Source organism: Mastomys coucha, unplaced genomic scaffold, assembly GCF_008632895.1.
Source record: "Mastomys coucha isolate ucsf_1 unplaced genomic scaffold, UCSF_Mcou_1 pScaffold9, whole genome shotgun sequence".
Lineage (NCBI taxonomy): Eukaryota > Metazoa > Chordata > Mammalia > Rodentia > Muridae > Mastomys > Mastomys coucha.
In genome coordinates, this window is record NW_022196915.1 from 42,941,632 (window position 1) to 42,966,154 (window position 24,523).

General features: G+C 38.1%; 1 protein-coding gene and 1 pseudogene across 5 annotated transcripts in view; one reads left to right on the plus strand and one right to left on the minus strand.

Annotated features, from left to right (window-relative positions):
* Rnf17 (ring finger protein 17) overlaps positions 1-24,523 on the plus strand; it is a 116,440-nt gene that overhangs the window by 10,364 nt on the left and 81,553 nt on the right. For all 5 annotated transcript variants that reach the window (XM_031362556.1, XM_031362560.1, XM_031362559.1 and 2 more), the window contains exons 3-7: positions 5,724-5,815; positions 8,892-9,003; positions 10,969-11,040; positions 17,073-17,173; positions 24,104-24,275. In XM_031362556.1, the coding sequence (XP_031218416.1) occupies positions 5,724-5,815; positions 8,892-9,003; positions 10,969-11,040; positions 17,073-17,173; positions 24,104-24,275 (549 nt within the window). The remainder of the gene's footprint in view (positions 1-5,723; positions 5,816-8,891; positions 9,004-10,968; positions 11,041-17,072; positions 17,174-24,103; positions 24,276-24,523) is intronic.
* Positions 345-2,819, minus strand: LOC116085123 (annotated as a pseudogene).

Below are 24,523 nucleotides of genomic sequence, written 5' to 3' on the forward strand. Positions count from 1 at the left end.
TGATGGGGATTGCATTGAATCTGTAGATTGCCTTCGGTAAGATGGCCATTTTTACTATATTAATCCAGGGACAGTATTCTTAAGTGTCTTCCTCAGGCTGGGTGGAGATAGGTCCCAGAGGACCACTTGATCACCCTAACAGAGGTTGTAATTCTCTGACAGACAGTGAAGGATACCACATGGCATGTCTGGGTCTGTCCTTCCAAGTGTGAGCACAGCTTTTGTACCCTGGATAACTGCTTTTATATAATCAGTCCTTCCCTTAGGTCACTGACTTTCTGTTGGAGAAATGTGATATCAAAACCTTGAAGTTTCTGGACTAGAAAGGAGAACACTCCCAAGACCTAACTAGAAAACGGAGAACACTCCCAAGACCTATTTTCTTTGTCAAAGGAATTATCTTGAAATGCAAACTTCTGCTTCAGTGCATTAGATACTGGATTAGACACTGGATCCCATTGTGAACTCTCCCTTCCTCTTTCAAATGGATCTGCCACCTGGTGACCTTTCCACAAGCTGAAGTTTGACCTTATTCATGTCCTTTAGAACATCCAACATGTTCTGAACATTACTAACTCTCTGGCTTTTTGAATGATGGCTATCATCAGTCTCCTTTTTTTTTTTTTAAGGATTGAAAAATCTTGCTTTTAATAAAAAATGTAACAAAATCAAACATCTATTATTTAATAAGGTATAATACAATGGCTCCATAATGCACATGTTGCATAATGTTTTCATTATGTTCAATACATTTAGTTTTCAAAGACTTATTACTTAAGGTGAAAATATTCAAAATCCTTTCTTTAAACTTTTTATATATACATTCATGTTGCATTTGTCTTTCTCACCTCATTATACAGTGTCTTTCCAGAACTTCATGCTTCTAACTTTAATCTAGCTCTCACTGGACAACCATTTCTTCCATTCCTAAACACAATTCTCTTGACCCCTAAATAACATTGTACCACTATCAAGTGATAAGAGATTAATGTTTTTAATATTTATTTATTTACTTTTTTTTTAGATATTTTCTTTATTTACATGTAAATTTCTCCATTCCCAGTTTCCCCTCCAAAAAACAAAGAAACAAGCAAAAACAACAAAAACAAACCCCTGTTGCCTCCCACTTCCCCATGCCTGCCACCCCGCCCTCTCCCACTTTCTGGCCCTGGCATTCCCCTACACTGGGGCACAGAACCTTCACAGGGCCGAGGTCCTCTCCTCCTATTGATGATTGAATTTGCAATCCTCTACTATCATTGGTCTTCTTAACACCTGAGAGCTGCCTTTTCATTTCAGTAGCCAGATTACCTGTGTCACATGTATTAGCAGATTCAGGTTGCATGGGAAGAGAACTTGGATGCTTCAGAGAAAACTGAGGAGGAAGAAGTGGAGGAGGAAGAGGAAGAGGAAGAGGAGGAGGAGGAGGAGGAGGAGGAGGGGGAAGAGGAGGAGAAAGCACCACACTTGGAGTGTGGTCTGGTTCTGCTCTTGCCCAGTAGTCGCTGATGATGGTGGCACTTGCTCTATCCATCACTCAAGTCAATGAAGCCAGTCTCTCTGCTCTACCTCAGGTCCTGCATTGTCATAACTGCAGCAATCTGAGATGGGAGAAAAGTCAGCTCATCTTCAAGGGCAGCTCTTTTTTTAATTGCAGCTTCACTTTTAGCTGCAATTAACAGATAATGGATAATAAAAATGTGACACATACACAGTGGAATTTTATTAAGCCATAAGGAAAATGAAATTAGGAAATTTGTAGGAAAATGGATGAAATTGAAATTTAAGTGAGGTAACTTGGGTTACCCTGTGCTCTCTCTAATTCCATTCTTTTTTTTTTTTTAAAGATTTATTTATTTATGAAGTACACTGTAGTTGTCTTCAGACACACCAGAAGAGGGCATTCGATCTCATTACAGATGGTTGTGAGCCACCATGTGGTTGCTGAGATTTGAACTCAGGACCTCTAGAAGAGCAGTCAGTGCTCTTAACCACTGAGCCATCTCTCCAGCCCTCTAATTCCATTCTTAGCCTCTAATTTTCATGTATGTGCATCTGTGTGAAAGTGAGTTCATGTAGATCCCAGAAAACTAGGTAAGAGTTCATGGGAGAGGGATTCCTTAAGAAGGAAGGGTAGACCATATATTATTCAAAAGTGGAAGGCTGGATACTGGGAGTGAGAAGGTTACATTGGGGAAGGGGAATAGGGAGATGGAGGAGAAGATTGGTGTCAGACAAAACTAAAGGAATATGAGAAGGCCATAAGAAAATTTGATACTTAATAAGATAATCAAGGGCTGGTGAGATGACTCAGCGGGGAAGAGCACCGACTGCTCTTCGTAAGGTGATGAGTTCAAATCCCAGCAACCACATGGTGGCTCACAACCATCCATAATGAGATCTGACTCCCTTGTCTGGTGCATCTGAAGACAGCTACAGTGTACTTACATATATTAAATAAGTAAATCTTTTAAAAAAATAAGATAATCAAAAATAAGTTGGTTTTAGCAGAAGTATCCTTTGTGGATAAATAAAACTGTTCCCCAAAGCCAGAGGTTATTAAAAAATATTCCAGTGCAAGATTGGTGACTGCAGAGACTCATAGATGTCAATTCTCTGTGAGTTGTTAGTCAAAGAAGACCCCAGGAAACCCCAAACAGTATAGGCCATTGTCACTCCCTTTGTTGGCCTACCAGAACTAGGTGATAAAAAATCGGTTGCTGAAAATATCCAATCTGGCACTGGGGTATAAGCTCCTTCCCCCCTTCCCCACTGCTCCCCTCACTGTGTAGAAGCTCCTTCCCCACTGCTCCCCTCATTGTGTAGAAGCTCCTTCCCCTCTGCTCCCCTCATTGTGTAGAAGCTCCTTCCCCTCTGCTCCCCTCACTGTGTAGAAGCTCCTTCCCCTCTGCTCCCCTCACTGTGTAGAAGCTCCTTCCCCTCTGCTCCCTCACTGTGTAGAAGCTCCTTCCCCTCTGCTCCCTCACTGTGTAGAAGCTCCTTCCCCTCTGCTCCCCTCACTGTGTAGAAGCTCCTTCCCCTCTGCTAACTTTGTGTAGAAGCTCCTTCCCCTCTGCTCCCCTCACTGTGTAGAAGCTCCTTCCCCTCTGCTCCCCTCATTGTGTAGAAGCTCCTTCCCCGCTGCTACCCTCATTGTGCCAGGAGTTGCCATGAAGACTTGCAAGGGAATAATCTTCATCAGTAGCCTTACTCACCTATAGACTTAAACTCAGTCACTCAGTCAAGATGAACCCACCTGTTTAATAGTGACCAGTCTGTTATAGATAATCAATGGCTTTCTAATTAGATCTAGTGGCTGCTGCACAAGAGGGAATTCACACCTGTTACTTTCAACCTGGTTAAAAAAAAAAAAAAAAAAGCCATTACTTGGGAGGTCATAGTAGAGATCTACTGATGTTGATTTGCTAAATAGACATGATGTGTGTGTCCACAGCCTTCTAAACAGCTATGGGCTTTGCCTGTAGATTAATACAGCTGTGAGCTTTGATCTTTTTTCAGTGGTCAGTGGTGACTGCAGAAACTCTTAGATGGTCAAAATATTGATAATAAATGACTGTTTAGTGCTCTGCCACAAATGGGATCTCACTAAGGCTCAGGGAATGCAGAAGGATGGACAGAAACATGCAAGCCAGAGGAAGGAGTGAAAACACAGACTCTCATTCCTAACCAAAAAGCTATATGTAGTTGTACTGGCTGTTTGTATGTGTCAACTTGACACAGGCTGGAGTTATCACAGAGAAGGGAGCTTCAGTTGAGGAAGTGCCTCCATGAGACCCAGCTGTGGGGCATTTTCTCAATTAGTGATCAAGGGGGTAGGGCCCCTTGTGGGTGGTGCCATCCCTGGGCTGGAAGTAGAACATGTAGAAGAATGCAAATTGATCCATTCTTATCTCCTTGTACAAAGCTCAAGTCCAAGTGGTTCTAGGGCCTCCACATAAAACCAGATACACTGAAACTAATAGAAAAGAAAGTGGGGAAAGCCTCGAACACATGTATACAAGGGAAATTTTCCTGAACAAAACACCAATAGCTTATGCTCTAAGATCAAGAATTGACAAATAGGACCTCATGAAATTGCAAAGCTTCTGTAAGACAAATGACACAGTCAATGGGACAAAACAGCAACCAACAGATTGGGGAAAGATCTTTACCAACCCTACATCTGACAGAGGGCTAATATCCAATATATACAAAAAACTTAAGAAGTTAGACTCCAGAGAACCAAATAACCCTATTAAAAATGGGACACAGCCAACCATTGAACTGATCACAGGATCCTCAATGGAGGAGTTAGAGAAAGGACTGAAGGAATTGAAGGGGTTTGCAACCCCATAGGAAGAACAACAATAACAACAAACCAGAGCTCCCAGGGTCTAAACCACCAGCCAAGGAGGGACCCATGGCTCCAGCTGTGTATATAGCTGAAGTATATAGAGAAGTATATATATGTGTATATAGAGAAGAGGCCCTTGGTCCTGTGATGGCTTTCGACGCCCCACTGTACAGGGTGGGGAGATGGGAATGGGTGGGGGCACACCCTCATAGAAGCAGGAGGAGGGAGATTGGGATGGGGATTTCTGGGGGGGGAATCAGGAAAGGAGATAACATTTAAAATGTAAATAAATAAAATATCCAATAAAAAATGGGGTACAGAGCTAAACAACTTTCAACTGGGGAATATTAAATGGCTGAGAAGCACCTAAAGAAATGTTCAACATCTTTAGACATCAGGGAGATGCAAATCAAAACAAGAGATTCCACCTCACACCTTAGTCAGAATGGCTAAGATCAAAAACTCAGGTGACAGCAGATACTGGTGAGGATATGGAGAAAGAGGAACACTCTTTCATTGTTGGTGAGATTGCAAGCTGGTACAACCATTCTGGAAATCAGTCTGGCAATTCCTCAGAAAATTGGACATAGTATTACCTGAGGACCCAGCTATACCACTCCTGGGCATATACCCAAAAGACATTCCAACATATAACAAGGAGTCTGCTCCATTCTTAGGAGTAGTTGGCCAACACAAAAAGAACTCAGTGGTAGTTTTGTAGACTCTTAGCCTCATTTTGCTTTGTTTGTTTGTTTTTGTCTTACTGGTCGTCTTTTGCTTGCTTGTTTTCATTTCAAATTTGGACTTTTTTTAAACAGTCTTGCTAAGTTGCACATGTTGACCTTGAACTTAAGATCCCTCTGTCTTAGCATCTTGAGTATCTGGGGATACAGGCCTATACTACCAGGCACGACTATTAATTTTATATTTGGTGGATTTTATTATATTAAGCCTATTGTTAGAAAACTGGCACAATTATCCACTTACTCAATTCTTGTTTTATAACCAGTAATGTTTTTAGAGTTTATGCTATATAGGACTTAATAGTTTTGAGCAGAATAAAGATATCACACAATGTATTCTTTAATAGCAAATTTTAAAGTGTTGTCATAGTCATTTCCTTTAGAATTGTAACAAAGGGTTGTTTGGGTTACTTTAAAGTTCTTTTTAATTAATAGCCATTAGGGTACTAATTTCCCCCAAACTGGTTAAGGTAAAACCACAAGTACAATTTTCCCTTGACTTAGAGAATTTTAGAATCTTTATTGTTACCTGTTCCTTTTTATGAATAGCACACAAAAAGTTGTTTGGGTTCTGCATTAGTAGAATTTAATGACTATGAATTTGTTTAATCTTATTTTGTCTTAAGGTTCATACAACTGTCAGTATGAATCAAGGTCACTACCCAGTAGATGGATTTATCAAAGAAGATTCTTCTCTGGAAGCATTGCCACCTAAAATGTATGTTTCTTGTGAGCATTTTCTTTAGCCTTTTTAAGCTCAGTGTTAAAATTTTAGAATTACTGATTAAACATGACTGTTAAATGTGTTTTTAAGCCTATTGTTTGTAGAGTGCTACGTAAATTAATTAATTAGTTTTGTTATGGATCTAACTCCATAAAAAGGTAGAACTTTACATACATATAAAAGATCGCAAGGAAGGCTTCAAACAGGAGACTGAGAATCCAGGATTAGCTGAAATTAGTGCAGCTGAATGATAGTGATTTATAAAGAAAAAAGAACTCTGTTGATCTTAAAAATGGCAAGAGTACAGTATGAGATAAAAGGTGATTTGAGAGGAAATTTATAAAAAAAATTAGGGCACCTTTTGAGTTCTCTTATTTTCCCATCTTTCTATGAGACTTGTCCTGTGAGTTTGAGATTTTTAGAACCATATATTAATTATATATAATAATGGGGTTTATTATACTTTTATACGTGCATATTTTTTATCATATTCACCCCCTTTATCCTTGATAGAGATTTACAAGCATAACTGAGCTAGACAAAAACCATTATGTTATTCTTCTATGGCCTTAACCGTTTAGCGTTTCAAATTGAAACTGCCCTGCTAGTCTGAAATCCTGTTAGGGAGCACAGAACCATCTTGTTCCTCTCTATAGCCCAAGAGCAATACAAAGAACAAACAAGTAATATTTGTTAGATAAAAGCCATATTTTTATATTTTCTAGTTTTTGTGAATTCTTTTGTTAGTCCAGATAATGTTATCTTTAAAGCTGAGTTTTGGTGGGAAAAGAGAGATAAAAATTGGCCTTTCAACTTTTTAAGTGATAAAGAATTTTTGTAATAGCTATCTTAGTTAGGATTCCTATTGCTGTGATGAAACACCATGGCCAGAGCAACTTAGAGAAGAAAGGGGTTTCTTCCATCTACAGTTCCATATCACAGTTCATCATCAAAAGCAGTGAGAGCAGGAACTCAGGCAGGGCAGGAACCTGGAGGCATGAGATGATGCCAGTACACCAGCTTTCCAGAACTTTACTTAAATGATTGTTCATATTTATATAGATACTTTCTAAAGGATATTTAATGTGATAGTCATTCTAGAAATAAAAAAATAGAGGTTTTCAAGAAGCTATCTCATTTTGGAACTAATTTTATAAGTAATACAAGTGCATTATCCAAGTTTCTCATATTGTTATTCATTTACCTCCTACAGATTCTTGCTACCCCCCTATCTTCTATGCCTATCTATAATCTGTCTTCTACTGCTACTGCACCACTTAATTCTCTTGTTCTCTTCCTCTCCTTCATTTCACTTCCTACTCTCCTTGCTCTCTAGTTATCATGGCCTGTCCAGTTCAAATCCCAAATTCTTTAACCTGAATTACTGGATTTTCACTACACTACCATAATTTTTCTTTCAGACTTTAATGAGTTATGGACAAACTAAAAGAATGATTCTAGTTGTATCTTTGGGTAGAAAACCTCTCACCTAAAGTTTGACATCTCGTTGTTCACAGACACAGTACTTCTCTCAACTCCTGTAAATACAGTTCTCCAGTCACTTTCTCCATGAGCCCTGTGCAAATGATGAGACCAAAACTTTAGGAACCATTGTGATTCGGTGGCCAGAGATCTGTCTCCATGGAGTAGCCATTTTTATCAAATTTGGAGTTACCATATTTGGATATTTGCAAAAGTCCAACAGATAGTGTATTTGACAGTGTAGAGCGAGCTTAAACAAAGAGTAGGGATTATGGTAATGAAGAGGGCTCACTCCCACCAGAGGAGGCAGCATTCCTCCTCCATTCATGCCAGTCACTGCCTTGATAATACCATTCAGCACTTTCAGAGATTTTGCTTTCCTCCAAAGATCTTTACTTCATTTTGAAATTTTCTGACTTAAAACATCATACAAGTAAATGAAATCATACTCCTGTTTATATATGTATAATGTCTAATAAAAGTTAAAAATTTTAGGCTGGGCAGTGGTGGCACATGCCTTTAATCCCAGCACTTGGGAGGCAGAGACAGGCAGATTTCTGAGTTTGAGGCCAGAGAGGTCTACAGAGTGAGTTCCAGGACAGCCAAGGCTACACAGAGAAACCCTGTCTTGAAACACCTCCTCCCCCCCCCCAAAAAAAATTAAAAATGTTGTTCTAATTGACCAGTTTTTAAATTAAACATTCTATATAAATTTATATTAGAACCTTCATTCATAACTTAAATGTAATTTTGTTTTAACAGCATTATATATAATTTGTCTAGTGTGGCATTTTGAGGTTTCTGAGATAGGTTCTCATGTTACCCAAACTTGTAAGAAAAGGGATTAGACCCTGTCCTTATACCAGTCCCTTCTAACTATTTGACAGAGTAAGTTGTTAAGCATTTTCTATGGATCATGTGCACTATTCTGTTTAATCCTTAACAAAGGCCACTTTTAATAGCTGATATTTCTACATACAAGTGCTTCTTACAGTGCTCCTCCATGGTTTCTACTTCAGATTTCTTCTTGAGCTCTTGTCTTGGTTTCCCTCAGTGCTGGGCTATGACTTGTTCCCTGGAATAAGCACTTCCCTCCCCTAAGTTACTTTTTGCTTACCACAGCCACAGAGCTACATACACTACACAGTCACACTAGATTTGTTTGTATTGTCCAGCTCTTATTTTCTTAATTAATTTTGTTTCAAAGAGCTCTTTAACTATTGCAGTATCTCAATAAAATCTTTATAACCATTGTCATTAAAGTACTTATTTGTATGCATGAGTTATTTTTAATTGATGAGCTTAAAACATCTCAGACATTATTAATATTTCTTCCCAAAAATACCAAGTAAAGGTGAATAAGAAATTATTATATGGTATAAGGTATTACTTTTAGGAATTTTCTTAGGTTAAATTTATATTAAAATTAAATTATATGAAAGTAATTTTTATTCATGGATTATTGATTATTGAGAACATATTCTTATAAGCTATCATCTGAATTATTTTTGATATGATAAAAATGAGAAGGCCATGGAGATTATATTTGTGCTTGTATTTCAAATAACACATTTGATTTTTTTTTCAGAGTAAATAACTGTTCTTCAGATCTTGAAAAGACAGTGGACCAGCTAATTATTGATTTAGAACAGTCATCCTCCATACATAGGAATGTCTCAAGCCCATCAGCTGTAATGTTGGTATGAAAAACATTGGTCATGAAGTATTGAGAAACCAAACATTTGGCATTATGTTAGGTAGCTGGCCTTTTCCTCTTAGGATCCCTGCAATTATGTATTCCTTTAGAAGCTTAAAAGTAGCAGATCAACCTACTCTCTGTACTTCAATTATTTGCTTTACTGTCTGAGTGAACAGTTTTAGTGTGTTTTTATTCAAACCTGTTTGTAAATCTCTCTTTTCCTTGGGCACATTTGACTGAATTGATTTCAAAGTTCTTGATACTTAACCCAAATATAGCTTTCTCCTCTGTGAACCTAGGTACTTAATCCAAATTCCCTGAAACAGTTACATTTTTCTAAATTCTGAAACGTAGTTTCCTAATTATTTTAATGACAGCCAAGAGGCCTAACTGCATTTGTTTTGATAATGATATTGTTTGTTGTTGAAGATTGAATTTTACCTACTACTATCCTGAATAGTGTTAATGGTAAACATTTACTTACTTTGAGCTTAGAGAACAGACTCTAAAATCTAAGTTAAATATATAGTCTTTTTGTTAAAAAAAAAAATTAATGGTCTGGAAGAGGGGCTGAACTCTGAATCTTATTGATTCTCCTTTGTTTAACTCTAATTTTAAAAAAAGTAAAAGAATAGGACCTCATGTTGCTCAAGCTGGACCTGAACTCACTGCACAGTTCAGGACGACCCCATCGTCCTGCATGTCCCCCATGCTGTGGTTACAAATGTGTTACCACATCTGACTAGCAACTTAAACTTTCTTATATTTTTATTTAATCTTTTTTTACACTCCACATTTTATCCCCCTCCCAGTCCACCCTCTGACTGTTCCCCATCCCATACCTCCTCCCTACCTTCCTGTCTCCATGAGGATGTCCCCACCCTCCCACCTTCCACCCCATCAGACCTCTAAACTTCCCGGGGCCTCCAGCCTCAAGAGTGAGGATTAAGTGCATCTTCTCTGACTGAACCCAGACTGGGCAGCCCTCTGCTGTATATGTGTTGGGGGCCTCTTCTCAGCTGGTGTTAGTTGGTGCTATCTGGTTGGTGGTCCAGTGTTTGAGAGATCTCGGGGGTCCAGGTTAATTGAGACTGCCAGTCCTCCTCCTCAGCTTCTTCCAGCATTCCCCTAATTCAACCACAGGAGTCAGCAGCTTCTGTCCATTGATTGGGTGCAAATATCTGCCTCTGACTCTTTCAGCTGCTTGTTGGGTCTTTTGGAGGGCAGTCATGCTAGGTCCCTTTTTGTGAGCACTCCATAGCCCCAGTAATACTGTCAGGCCCAACTTAAACTCTTAACAGAGTCATTTTTATAATCATCTTTTCCTGAAAACTGTTTATATACTTTTTCCTTGATATATTTTTCTGAGATAATTTTAAATTGAAAAATGGATTCAAAGTACAATTTTATGTTAAACACTACCTTTATGGTGGCCTTAGTGGTACATGTTTGTACTGCCAACACATGGAAGACTTAGGCAGATGGCTCATAGATCACTAAGGATGGTGGTGTGTTCCTATAACCACAACACTATAAAGACAGGGCAGGAGGATTATTGCAAGCCTGATCTACGTAAGTGTGTCCAAGCCAGCCATAAACACATAGTGAGACCCTTTCTCACAAAGTGTGTGAGTGTATATGTGTGTTTATGGGGAAAAATCTCTAGAATGCTATAACAAAAGGTTAATAGTTTCTACTGGCTGAGGTTGTAGCTTAGTGGTAGAATGCTGGCCTAGCATGCCTGAGACTCGGGTTTTCTATCCATATTATGGGAATAAAATTGTTAATTATTTTTATTTCTAAATAATTTTTAAAAGTATTTTTATTGTTGTTTCTTACTTTTACACTTCTGTGGTACATGTTTGTTGCATTTGTAACCAAATAATATCTCAAGTTTTTGCAACTATAATGTATCTAAGCATCTATTTTTGTGTTTATATTTGTATGTGGTTCCCTCTCTTCTTAGGAGACAGAAGAAATTGATGAAGCACTGAAGATAGCAGGCTGTAATTTTGAACAATTAAGTAATGCTATAAAAGTAAGCATTTTGAGTAAATTCTACCAGGAGATAAAGCAAGACCTCTTTATGAAAAAAACTACTTTTTAATAAACTTTATTATAAGCTTTCAAATAAAACCATCATGCACCAAAATTTACCGTATCTAAGGTCTATACATATCACTGAACTTCTGTAGAGTTAATTCACATTATATTTTATACTTTCACTATTAAATATGTTTTTATATACTTATCACCAAAGTTGATGGCCAAGTTAGAACTAAAAAACAATTAACTTCATAACCTCATCCATAACTTATGTTCAGTACCCGAATTCAATACTTCTTTATTCCTTAATATTTACCATTTCTTTTTTTCCCTCTCATACATGTTATACTATACACAAATATACATATTTTATACATACATAAATATTACTGGCTATGTTCTGCATATGAGTGAGAACATGTATTATTTTTTTCTTTCTGAGATGTGATTTCAGTTAATATTATACATTCTAAGCCCACTCATTTCCTCTTGGTGGTGGTGGTGTGTGTGTGTGTTGGTATGGAGGATTGAACCTAGAATGTAATGCATGTGAAGCAAGTACTCTACCACGAGCTATAGCCCCAACCAAAATGACCTCTATAAATATGTACATTTGAATGTATATCACATTCAAATAATTAGGTTAGGTAATAACAGAGAAACAGGCAAAAGAATTGAAAACTACCCCTCCCCCATGACTTGCCAGGATTATGTTTGTAGCATTGTTATTCTAAGAAGCTTAGTAAAAATCAGAGGCTTTGAGGAATCGGAATATGTACTTTCTGTGAACTGAATTTTCTTATTTGCAGATACCAGTTACAGATAGCTTCTTGGTTAAGAATAGGAACCCTTAGCTGGGCAGTGGTGGCGCACTTGGGAGGCAGAGGCAGGCAGATTTCTGAGTTCGAGGCTAGCCTGGTCTACAGAGTGAGTTCCAGGACAGCCAGAGCTATACGTAGAAACCCTGTCTCGAAACCCCCCCACACCAAAAAATTAAAAAAAAGAATAGGAACCCTTGTCCACATCTCCCTCTCAGTGCTGAGGCCTCATTTGTCTTGACCCTGCGCAGGCCTTTGATGTCTTGTCACAGTCTCTGAATTCTATAGGCAATCTTTGTTGCCTATAGAAGACCCTGTTTCCTTGTAGTCACCCATTGCTGCTGGTTCTTACAGTCTTTCTGCCTCCCCTTCCACATAGATACTGAGTGTTGGTAGTAGAGGGGTTGTTGAAGATATCACATTTAGGACTGAGTGTGCCAAAGTGTTTCACTTTCCACACATCGTTCAATTGTAGATCTTTGTATTAATTCCCATCTACTGCAAGCAGAAGGTTCTCTGATGAGGGCTGAGTAAAGCACTAATTTGTAGATATAGCAGTATGTCATTACAAGTCATCTAATTGCCATGTTCCTTTATCAGAATAATTAGTAGATTTTTCTCTAGGGCCCATGACCTATTTAATCTAAAGCTCTTGGCCACTTAAGCAGTGTCACATGAAGTGGGCCTTAAATCCAATCAAAAGCAATTGGTTTCTCCCATAACATCTATACCATTATAATACCAATATGTCTTGCAGGTTACTGTTGTAGGTCACAGGATTTGTAGCTGGGTAATAGTAATGATCACCTCCTTTAGTTGCACGTAGAGAACCTTCCAGGACCATGAGAGCTAGTTATTTGGGGTGAAGTTTCTAGTTAGGCACCAGCTCAGCTTCTCAGTGTTGGATGACAGAAGTAAGCATATCTTCAGGAAAATGCCTTCCTGTCATGTTGTAGAGAGCAACTGGCAATACCTTGAGATGTTAGGGCTTTCCATGGAGCTCCTTTGGCCAATGACTCAACAAGATACAACCTGTTCTTGGCACTAAAGGTTTTACTTGGTTTAATAGAGTGTTTAGTTGGGGCATTGTCTCCCCTTATTTGATGACTCTATTTATATTTCTTTCATATATGTATATGTTTTAGGAAACTTCTGTTGTAATAGGTTTACATACAGTTTTACAAATGGCTTTTCTTACTAGTTGTCTTTCCCCATATTCCTTTACCCTTATCTTCAATCTCTCCCTCTTTAATTCTCTTATTCTAGTTTCCCATTTTTCTCCATGACTCTGTGTTCTATTTCCACTTCCTGGGAGATTCTTTCTTCCCCACTAGTACCTTACTAGGAACCTGACCTCTGTGGCTATTTGGATTGACACAAATTTTGAAAGCTTAAAAGATAATATCCGGGGGCTGGTGAGATGGCTCAGCGGGTAAGAGCACTGACTGCTTTACTGAAGGTCCTGAGTTCAAATCCCAGCAACCACATGGTGGCTCACAACCACCCGTGATGAGATCTGACGCCCTCTTCTGGTGCGTCTGAAGGCAGCTACAGTGTACTTACATATAACAATAAATAAATGAATCTTTAAAAAAAAGATAATATCCACATATAAGAGAAAACATACAACATTTGTCTTTTGGGGTCTGAATTACCTCACTCACAGTGGGTTTTTTCTGTCTCCATCCATTTACCTACAAAATTCATAATTTCATTTTTAACAGCTGAATAATAATCTGTTGAAAAATGTACAGTTTCATTATCCATTTGTCAGTTGGCAGACATCTATGCTCTTTCCAGTTTCTGGCTGTTATGAATAGAGCAGCAATGAAAATGGATGGGCAGGTGTCTCTGTGATAGGGTATAGAATGCTTTGGGTGTATGCCCAAGAGGAATATAGCTGGATCTTGAGGTAGATTCATTCCCAGATTCCTTAAGAAACACCACACTAATTTCCATAGTAGCTGTACAGTTTACATTTTCACCAGCAATGACTCTTTCTTGCCAGCTTGTGCTATTGTTTGTTTTATTGATCTTGGCCATTGTGACTGGGGTAAGATAAGATCTAAAAAGTTTTGATTTACATTTCCCTAATGGCTAAGGATGTTGAACATCTCTTTAAGTGTTTTCAGCCATTTCATCTTTTAAGAACTCTATTTAGTTCTATACTCTATTTTTAATCGGCTAGTTTTCTTTTTATAAGATTTATTTATTTATTTTATGTGTATGAGTACACTGTAGCTATACAGATAGCCATGAGCCATCATTCATGTGGCTGCTGGGAATTGAACTCGGGACAGCCCCGCTCCCTCTGGCCTGCTGGCTCCAGCCCCACTCAGGTGTAGTACACTGTAGCTGTCTTCAGACACACCAGAAGAGGGTGTCAGATCTCATTACAGGTGGTTGTGAGCCACCATGTGGTTGCTGGGATCCAAACTCAGGACCTTCGGAAGAGCAGTCAGTGCTCTTACCTGCTGAGCCATCTCACCAACCCTCGGCTAGTTTTCTTGATGTTGCATTTCTAGATCTTTATATATTTAGATACTAATTATGTAATTATTAAAGATCTTTTCCCATTCTGTAGGCTTTGCCCAAATGATGTGTTATTTGCCATACACCTTTTCAGTGTCCTGAGGTTCAGATTGTTAATTGTTGGTTTTAGTGTCTGTGCTATCAGTGTACTGCTCAGAATATACTTTGCTGTGAGAAGTTCAAGCCAGCACTCTACTTTCTCTTCTATCAGATTCAAAGTATCTTGTCCTATGTTGAAGGTCTTGGTATGTTTGGAGTTGTGTTTTGTGCAATGTAATAGATATGAATCTATTTTCATTCTAATATATGCAGCTACCCAGTTTGACCAGCACCATTTGTTGAAGATGCTGTCTTCTCTCCAGTGTGTATTTTTGGCTTTATCAACTATAAGGTATCCATATATGTGTAGATTTATGTCTGGTTCTCCAGTTCAGTTACACTGGCCAATGTGTTTGTACTTTTTTCCAGTACCATTCTATTTTTATTACAATAGCTCTGTAATACAACTTGAAATCCAAAGTGGTGACACTTCCATGAGTTGTCTTTATTATTCAGGATTGTCTTTACCTATCCTGGGATTTTTGTGTTTCTATATGAACTTGAAAATTTTTTTAAGTTTCTATGAAGAGTTGTGCTGGAATTTTGATGTAGATTGCTTTTGCTTGGAATATCTTTTTCCATCTTTTTACTCTAAGATGATGTCTATTGGTGATGTCAAAGAGTGTTTCTTGGAAGCAACAAAATGATGGATCCTATTTCTAATTTAATCTGTTAGTCTGTGTCTTTTTATTTGGAAATTAAAATCATTAATATTGAGAATTATCAATGAGCAATTTTATCGATCCTGTTATTTTATTATTTTTTTGCCTTCCTTGAATTTTCTTTTTTGAGAATTTATTATTTGTGTTTTCTTGGGTATAGTTAACCTCTTTAGACTGAAGTTTTCCTTCTAGTGTCTTTGTGGAACTGGATTGGTAGATAGAAATTGCTTAAATTTGGTAGTTTTTTTTTTTTTTGGGGGGGGAAGGGTTTTCTTTTCTATGTTGATTGTGATTGATAGTTTTGCTAGGTATAGTAGTCTGGGCTAGCATCTTTGGTCTCTCAGAGTTTACACAACATCTATTCCAAGTTCTTTTGATTTTTCAGAGTCTATGTTGAAAAGTCGGGTGTTATTTTAATGAGCCTTTTAAAAAATTATTTGGTCTTTTTCCTTTGCAGCTTTTAGTGTCCTGGCTTTGTTCTGTTCATTTACTGCCTCTATACTATGTGTCATGGGGAATTTCTTTACTGGCTCTGTCTATTAGTGTTCTATATTCTTTTTGTATCATAATAGGTACTGTCTTTTTTAGATTGGGAAATTTTTCTTCTATGATTTTGTTAAAAATCTTTTCTGTGCCATTGGCCTGGGTTTTTCTCATTCCTCTCCTGTTATGCATAGGTTTGGACTTCTCATAGTATCCCAGATGTTTTGTGCCTGATTTTTTTGATTTCATATTCTCCTTAGCTGAGCTGTCCAGTTCTTGTACCTTGTCTTGAGTACCTAAGAGCCTCTCTTTGATGTCTTACAATCTGTTGGTGAGGCTTACCTGTGTGGTTATTTTGTTTGACATCCTAAGTTTTTCATTTCCAGTTTTACTTCATTTGGGTTTTTTTTAGTAATTCTATTTTTACTTTTATGTCTTAAAATGTTTTCATTATTTCATTCAACTGTCTATATTTTCATAGTCTTTACTAAACATTTATTCCAGTCCTCTTTAAGGCACTTGAACATAGTCAAAATTGGTGCTTTGAAGTCTTTGTGGTATGTTTCAGCTAGCTTGCATTTCTTGGGGCCTATTACAGTGGGTTACTGGCTTATGAAGGAGGCATATTATCTTGATTGTTCATATTTGTATTTTTGCATTGGTATCTAGAACTCTGGAGTCATGACATTTTGGGTGTGTTTCTTAGTATATATATCATAGTTGTCCTTGTTGGATAGGTGTTCATTCTTTGTTTGCTGTTGGCCATTCTGGATCCTAGGCAAGTATGTAGCTCTAGGGTCCCTAGTAGAGAGTAGGTCTGTAGGCCATACAAAGGAATGAAGGTGGGCTAAGAAGTAAAACTAAGAAAAGACAGTAGGGAAGAGCTAGGGAAACTTGGGTCTGCATCAAGAAGCAGAGTTCCTGGGGAATAGAGGTAGTGTAGGAGAAGGGGCTCCTGCCTGCAGTAGGACTAAGAGTTAATCTGGAGACAGCAATGAAAGAGCTAAGGGACCCTGGGTCTGCACCAAGAACTGAAATGTGTTTTCTAACTTTGTTCTGGGTCTTTGTTTTGTTTTATAATTTACAGAATCCTGCTGTAGAGAAAATCAGTGGCCCAAAAGGCTTTTTGTCCTATAATGACAAAAAGGAATAAGAAAAAAAAATTATAAAGCCTATCTGTAGATTTATAGGTGTTAACTGCTTTTTTTCTTTGTTTTGTCAAATTATCAGTACAAAAATGCCTATAAGATGTGATCTCACTAACAAGGGCTGGAGTATAAAGTAGATCTTAATGGTTTGTTTTATTTATTAACACCTCTATGGCTGTTTGGGAAATTCTAGAAAGTATCTTTTATATTCAATGTTATAGTGATGATACAACTACTACAAAGTAAAAATTCAAGTTAATTCATTGAATTATTTTTTTCTAGATGCTTGATAGCACACAAGATCAAACAAGACAAGAGACACACAGTCTAACAGAGGTTGTGGAGAAACAATTTGATACACTTCTTGCTTCTCTTGATTCCAGGTAATAACTTAAAGATTGAAGGAAAGTGAGGATCTTAACATTAACTTGTCACTCTGTTCCTTTGGTTAGACTGAAGTAACAAACGTGGAAGGTAGTGGATGAGTCTTGAAGACTGATTTCCAGCTAGGTGCGGTAACTCATCCCTTATAATTATAGCATTCAGGAGGCTGCTGGGGTTGGGTTTTTGTGAATTTGAAACTAATCTGGGCAACAAGAAGAGACACAATAGAAAGAAACAAAAAGACTGACTTTTACTTAAATTCAAGTGAAAACTTTTTATATGTTTAAAATCTTGTCTATCTGCTTTTTAATTCCAAAGCTAAGCTAACTTTACAGTTAATAAGATTGTTTCATTGTCTTTGTTCCCTGATCCTCATAGCTCTCACTCTCCCATGCATGTGTGTATGTGCGTGTGTGCATGCGTGCGTGCATTCCTGCATGTGAAGATACAGAATCACTGTATAGCCTAGGCTGGGCTCAAGCATATGATCCTCTTGCTCCAGTTTCCCAAGTGCTATTTTAGGTCTAAGCCTCCACGGTTTTTTTCTTACAGCAATTAACAAAGAAAAGTATTTTTCATAGCCTAACTCATATTGTAGAATTCATATATTTGGAGAAATACAAACCACTTTTTCATCTACATGGGCCTACCATTTTCTCATATGTGATTAAAAGAATCATATGAATCATAATCATATATGTGATTAAAGAATCACAAACATGATTCTTGAAATCACATTTAAAGAAATGGGCTCAATGAGAAACTTTTGATATGACCAAAGCTTTCTAATGTCATTTGTCCATTTGTCTCTACACCAAGGCTTAGTTTCCTTATATTTTCATGGCATTTTATGTCTTGTGCATAAAACATTTGATTTTTCCCCCCTTTGGTGCTAGAGATTAGACCCAAGACCTGGCACATGATTGGCAAATGTTCTTCTTGAAGCAGAAATCTTAGAGAAATGCTGCTTACTGGATTGTTCATTGGCTCAGCTAGTTTTTTTTACACAACCCAGTCCCATTTGCCCAGGGATGGTGTTGCCCACAGTCAGGTGGATCCTTCTATATCAATAATTAATCAAGATAACCTCTCAAGAACATGGCCACAAGCTAGTCAAGGCAGTTCTTCAAGTAAGATTCTCTCTTTGCTGGTGACTCTAGTTTATGCCAAGAAAAACCAATAAGCACACTTAGGTTTCTTTGGATGTCAACTTAGTAACTTTTCTATTGCTGTGAAGAGACGCCATTAACTGAGGCAACTTGTGTCACTTGCCTACAGTTTCAGAGGGTTAGTCCATATTATGGTGGGGAGCATGGCAGCAGGCTGGCAGAAATGGTTCTACAAAAGTAGCTGAGAATTCTTTATCTGATCTACAGGCAGCCCACTGAGAGAGACTGGCCTAGCCTGGGCTTTTGAAATCTCAAAGCCCATCCCCAGTGACATACCTTTTCCAGCAAGGCCTCACCTCTTAACACTTCGCAACAGCTCAGAACCAAACATTCAAATATATTAGCTTATGAGAGCCATATTTATTCAAACTACTACATATACACCCAGGAATGTTGTAGCTGGGTTGTACTATAGTTTTATTTTTGTTTTTCTGAGAAACTTTTATACTAATTTCCATAATGGCTGGATTCATTTATACTCACATCAACAGTATATAAAAGTCCATCTTTTCTTTACATCCTTAACAGCAGTTGTTGTTATTTTCTTATTGATAGTCATACTACCTCTCATTTCTTTCTTTCTTTTTTTTATTAATTTTTTTCTTTATTTTTATATCATGTGTCTGGGTGTTATTACTGCATGTATGTCTGTGTACCATGTATACACAGTGCCTACAGAGTCCAGAAGAGGGCATAATATTCCCTGGAACTAGAGTCACTAGTGGTAGTTTCCATGTGAATGCTGGTCGTCAAACCTGTGTCTTCTGGAAGAGCAGCCAATGCCCTTAACCTCTGAACCACCTCTGCAGCCCTTTCCTGCCTCTTTTTCTAACACAGCTTTGCTAAATATGAAATTCTATTGACAGATGTTTTTCCTATCACACTTTTATGTATATGCTTCAATTGCCTTCTGGCCTTGAAAGTTTTGCTTGAGAATTTGACCAATAATCTTTCTAGGAATTAGTTGTATGTGACAAAATGTATTTCTCTTCTTGCTTGCATGATTGTTTCTCTGACTGTATGGGTTTATTTTAGATGGAGTGGTTTGTAGATGATCTCTGTCTCATCAGATTTTGGAGAGTTCTGGTGGAGGGCATTTATTACCTGTTTATTTTGCAGTTTTCCTATTTCCTCAGATCTTTCTCTCTTGTCTGCCTATTGATATGTTACAAGTCCTGGAATCTCTCTTCCTTTTAAGTTTTTTCATTCTTGGTTTGTTTTGTTACCTAGAAACAATTTTAATTGTCTTATCTTCTAAGCTTGCTGATTCTTGGTTCTGCTTCCACTAATGCCTCCTTCCTCTGCTTTGTTTGTTTGTTTGTTTGTTTGTTTGTTTGACGGGTCCTTATTGTACAATCCACATTGGCCTTAAAATCACCATGTAGCCCAGCCTGACCTCAAACTCAGAATTGTCTTGCCTCAGATGCTGGGATTACAGGCATATTCCACCATGCCCAGATTTCTAACTCAGGATCTAATGCTAAGCAGTCATTCTATCCCTGAGAACATTTGTAGCCATGATTCCTTTTCATGTTCTTTTTGTCTTTGATATTAGAATTTTATTCTTAGGCCACCCTCCTAATTTCTTCTGCTTCTTCATATATTCCTTTGTTTCTTTGAACATATTTAAGAGAATTGTTTCAAATCAGTCTACAAAGTCTGATGCTTCTTCACAAAGTCTCCACCACTCTGTTTTCTTTCTTTGACTGAGCATATTATGTTAAAATTGTTATCATGAACCTTGGGGCTGAAAAAGTAGCAACCTCTCACAGTCTTTATAATCTGATTCCTGCTGGAACATTCTTCGTAGAATAGCTGACACAATTTGAACCTTGGGATTGGTATAAAATGAAAGCTTAAGGTTGCCTGCTCATGTATGACCCAAGAAGTTCAGTTTAGCTTCTCCTTAGTTTCAAGTTATATGTTGTATGTCTATGTATAGTCTCTGACCCCTACAAACATATCTCATTGCAGCCTTCCTGAGCATCCCCTAAGCTTTTCTACTGCCTAAGATCAAAAACAAAAGATCAGTCCTTCAGACAGCATAAAACACACTTAACTAGTGTCATAGTCTGGTTTGTTGTTCTTCCTCTGGTTGGAGGTGAGGAATTGGCAACTGTATTCCTGCTTCCAGAAGAAGACACAAAATTTCGTTTTAAAAAATGCTATTTTCTAAAGTTCTCATTAGATGATATTAGCCAGTTTGGGGTCGGGTTGTTTTGGTTTTTTGTTTGTTTGTTTGTTGTTTTCTGTATATCCATTAGAAGAATGAGACTTTCTTACTCTTTTCCAATGCCATTCCATATAGGTGAGTTTTTAGAAAATTAATACAACTTAACAAAAGGGGCATGTCTCCTTTAAAGAAACCACTCACAAAAATTATTTATGTATCACCAAATGGTTTGAAGAATATCTATTTACCTTCAAAACCTAGCATATTTTCTATAGTGTTAGCAAACTTTTTTTACTAGAGGATAGATTTGATTTTGGAGAAAATAATGAGAAATCATTTTGTTTAATGATTAAAATACTTGAATTTTTCAGTTTTCAATTTAGAGATGTTTAAATTGCTATAATAAAGTAATTCCACTCTAGAGAAGAGAAAGGATTTGAGTAATGCTATGTAGCTAGTGAAAACAACTATTTAACCATTCAAGGGAATATCTTGAAGATGACTGTTAATTGTCCTTCAAGTTCTGGTTTGATGCTATTCTTAAATGTCATTATATACTCTTCATGGACTGTGTACCTATGGCAATATTTAAATGTGCAATTAAGCCCTGGCAAAAATGAGTACAGATACTACTCAAAAGACTACAAGATAGATACAGAATTTCTCCTAGCTAGGTTGAATGCTCTAAAGTCTCCTTATGTCTATGATATAACTATATCCTTTAAACCATTTTTTATGTCTTTATACTTATTTTTATTTTTAATTATTTTAAATACTTATTTATTGTTACATATGTTTTGCCTGGTGTCCCATGGGAGGTGAAGAGAAGCCATCAGATTCCATGGAACTGGAGTTAGAGACAGTGTAAGCCATGATGTTGATGTGAGAACTGAGCCCAAGTCTTCCAAAAGAACAGTACTAATTATCTTAGCCACCAAGACATCACCCCAATTACTTTAAGTTTTTTTATTTTATAAATTAATTTATTTTTTACACTCTGTCTTAGTCAGGGTTTCTATTCCTGCACAACATCATGACCAAGAAGCAAGTTGGGGAGGAAAGGGTTTATTTGGCTTACTTCCACATGGCTGTTGATCACCAGAGGAAGTCAGGACTGGAACTCAAGCAGGTCAGGAAGCAGGAGCTGATGCAGAGGCCATGGAGAGATGTTCCTTACTGGCTTGCTTCTCCTGGCTTGCTCAGCCTGCTCTCTTATAGAACCCAAGACTTCCAGCCCAGGGATGGCACCATCCACAAGGAGCCCTACCCACTTGATCACTAATTGAGAAAATGCTCCACAGCTGGGTCTCATGGAGGCACTTCCCCAACTGAAACTCCCTTCTCTGTGATAACTCCAGCCTGTGTCAAGTTGACACAGAAAACCAGCCAATACACACTCCATATTCCATTCCCCACCCCCTATCCACCCTTCCACTGCTCCACATTCCACACCTCCTTCCCACCCCCACTGTCTCCACGTGGATACCCCCAACCCCCACCCTACCTGACCTCTAAACTCCCTGGGGCCTCCAGCCTCTTGAGGATTAGGTGCATCATCTCTGAATGAACACAAACCCAGAAGTCCTCTGCTGTGTGTGTGTTGGGGGGCCTCATATCAGCTGGTGTATTCTGTCTGTTTGGTGGTCCAGTGTTTGAGAGATCTTGGAGGTTCAGATTAATTGAGACTGCTGGTCCTCCTACAGGGTTGCCTCTTCCTCAGCTTCTTTCAGCCTTCCCTAATTCAACAGCATGGGTCAGCTGCTTCTGTCCAGTGGTTGGGTGCAAATATCTGCATCTGACTCTCAGCTGCTTGTTGGGTCTTCCGGAGGTCAGTCATGCTAGGTCCCTTTTGATGAGCGCTCCATAGCCTCATAATAGTGTCAGGCTTTGGTACCTCCCCTTGAGCTGGATCCCACTTTGGGCCTGTTGCTGGACCTTCTTTTCCTCAGGCTCCTCTCCATTTCCATCCCTGTAATTCTTTCAGACAGGAACAGTAATGGATCAGAGATGTGACTGCGGGATGGCAACCCCATCCCTCGCTTGATGTCTTCCTGCTGGAGGTGAGCCCTATAAGTTCCTTCTCCCTACTGTCAGGCATTTCATCTAAGGATTCCTGAGAGTCTCTCACCTCCCGGGTCTCTGGTGTATTCTGAAGGGTCCCTCCAACCTCCTGTTTTCTGAGAGCCTGTTTCCATTCTTTCTGCTGGTCCTCAGGGCTTCAGTCCTTTTCTCTCACCCAATACCAGATCAGGTTCCCCTCTCCCCCTCATGCCCCTCCTCCTTTCCACTTTCCCTCCCATATCCCTCCTTTCCTCCCCACTTATGATTACTTTCTTCTCTCTCCCAATGGGACTGAGGCATCCTCACTTGGGCACTTCAGCTTGTTGACCTTTTTGAGTTTTGTGGACTGAATCTTGAGTATTCTATAATTGTTTTGTTTATTTGTTTGTTTGTTTTTCTAATATCCACTTATTAGTGAGTACACACCATACCATGCACGTCCTTTTGGGTCTGAGTTACCTCACTCAGGATGATATTTTCTAGTTTCATCCATTTGCTTGCACAACTCAGGATGTCCTCATTCTTAATAGCTGAGTAGTATTCCATTGTATAAATAAACCACATTTTCTGTATCCATTCTTCTGTCGTAGGACATCTAGGTTGTTTCCAGCTTTTGGCTATCACAAATAAGGCCGCTATGAACATAGTGGAACACGTGCCCCTGTGGCATGGTGGGGTATCTTTTGTGTATATTCCCAAGAGTGGTATATATAGCTGGATCTTCAGGTAGATCTTTTTTGGATTTTCTGAGGAACCTCCAGATTGATTTCCAAAGTGGTTGTACCAGTTTGCAATCCTACCAGCAATGGAGGAGTGTTCCTCTTTCTCCACATCCTCTCCAACATGTGTTGTCACCTGAGGTTTTGATCTTAGCCATTCTGATTGGTAGAATTTCAGGGTAGTTTTGATTTGCATTTCTCTGATCACTAAGGACTTTGAAATTTTCTTGAGGTGCTTCTTAGCCATTCCAGGTTCTTCAGTTGTGAATTCTTGGTTTAGTTCTATACCCCATTTTTTGATTGGGTTGTTTGGTTTTTTGGTGATTAATATTTTAATTGTTTTTTAATGTGAGTGCTGGGGATCACAGAGGACAGAATGGGCATTTTGATCCCCTGGAACTGGACTTAGAGTTGGTTGTAAGCTCCCTCACTTGGGTGCTGGGAACTGAACTCAGGTCCTCTGCAAGAAGAGCAGCATATGCTCTTAACAGCTGAGACATTTCTGCAACCTATTTTTTTTGTCTTTATTTACACATGGATTTCAATTGTAATTTATTTCTGTTTAATAGAGCCACATTATATATTAAGTTTATCAACTAATAACAAAATTAGCATTTCACATGGTGTTCAGTTAGAACATGCCTCTTTTAGCCATATTATCTTAATTAAATTCATTATCAGTACAATGAATCTATTATTTTGCTTAAGTTCATTGCTTAGTGAAATTAGGAATACTACTCAATAATAAATTTACATTTATATAAATGCTAGTAAAAAAATCACAAAATAACTTTGTCTTAAATAAAGGAAAAAGAGCTTGTGTGAAGAACTTGTAAGACGTACAGATGATTATTTATCAAAATTGGTAACAGTTAAAAGCTACATTGAAGAGAAAAAAAGTGATTTGGATGCAGCTATGAAGATAGCAAAAGAACTCAAATCTGCTCCTTCTCTGAGGACCTACTGTGACCTGACTCAGGTAATGCCAGCGCTCCAGTGGGAATTAGTGCTGTGTAGCCTACTTTACACACTCTATAATATGGACTTGATATGTAGGACTTAAGAGTTTATTTTTCCAGTTACACTAAACTACAAGTACTCCTTGACTTATGACCTATTATCAAGTTAAAAATATTTTAAAACAAAATGTATTTAATATGGATAACCTACCAAATGTCATGACTTAGCAAAAGTATACTGTAGAAAGTCCATTGCTTATTTTTTAAT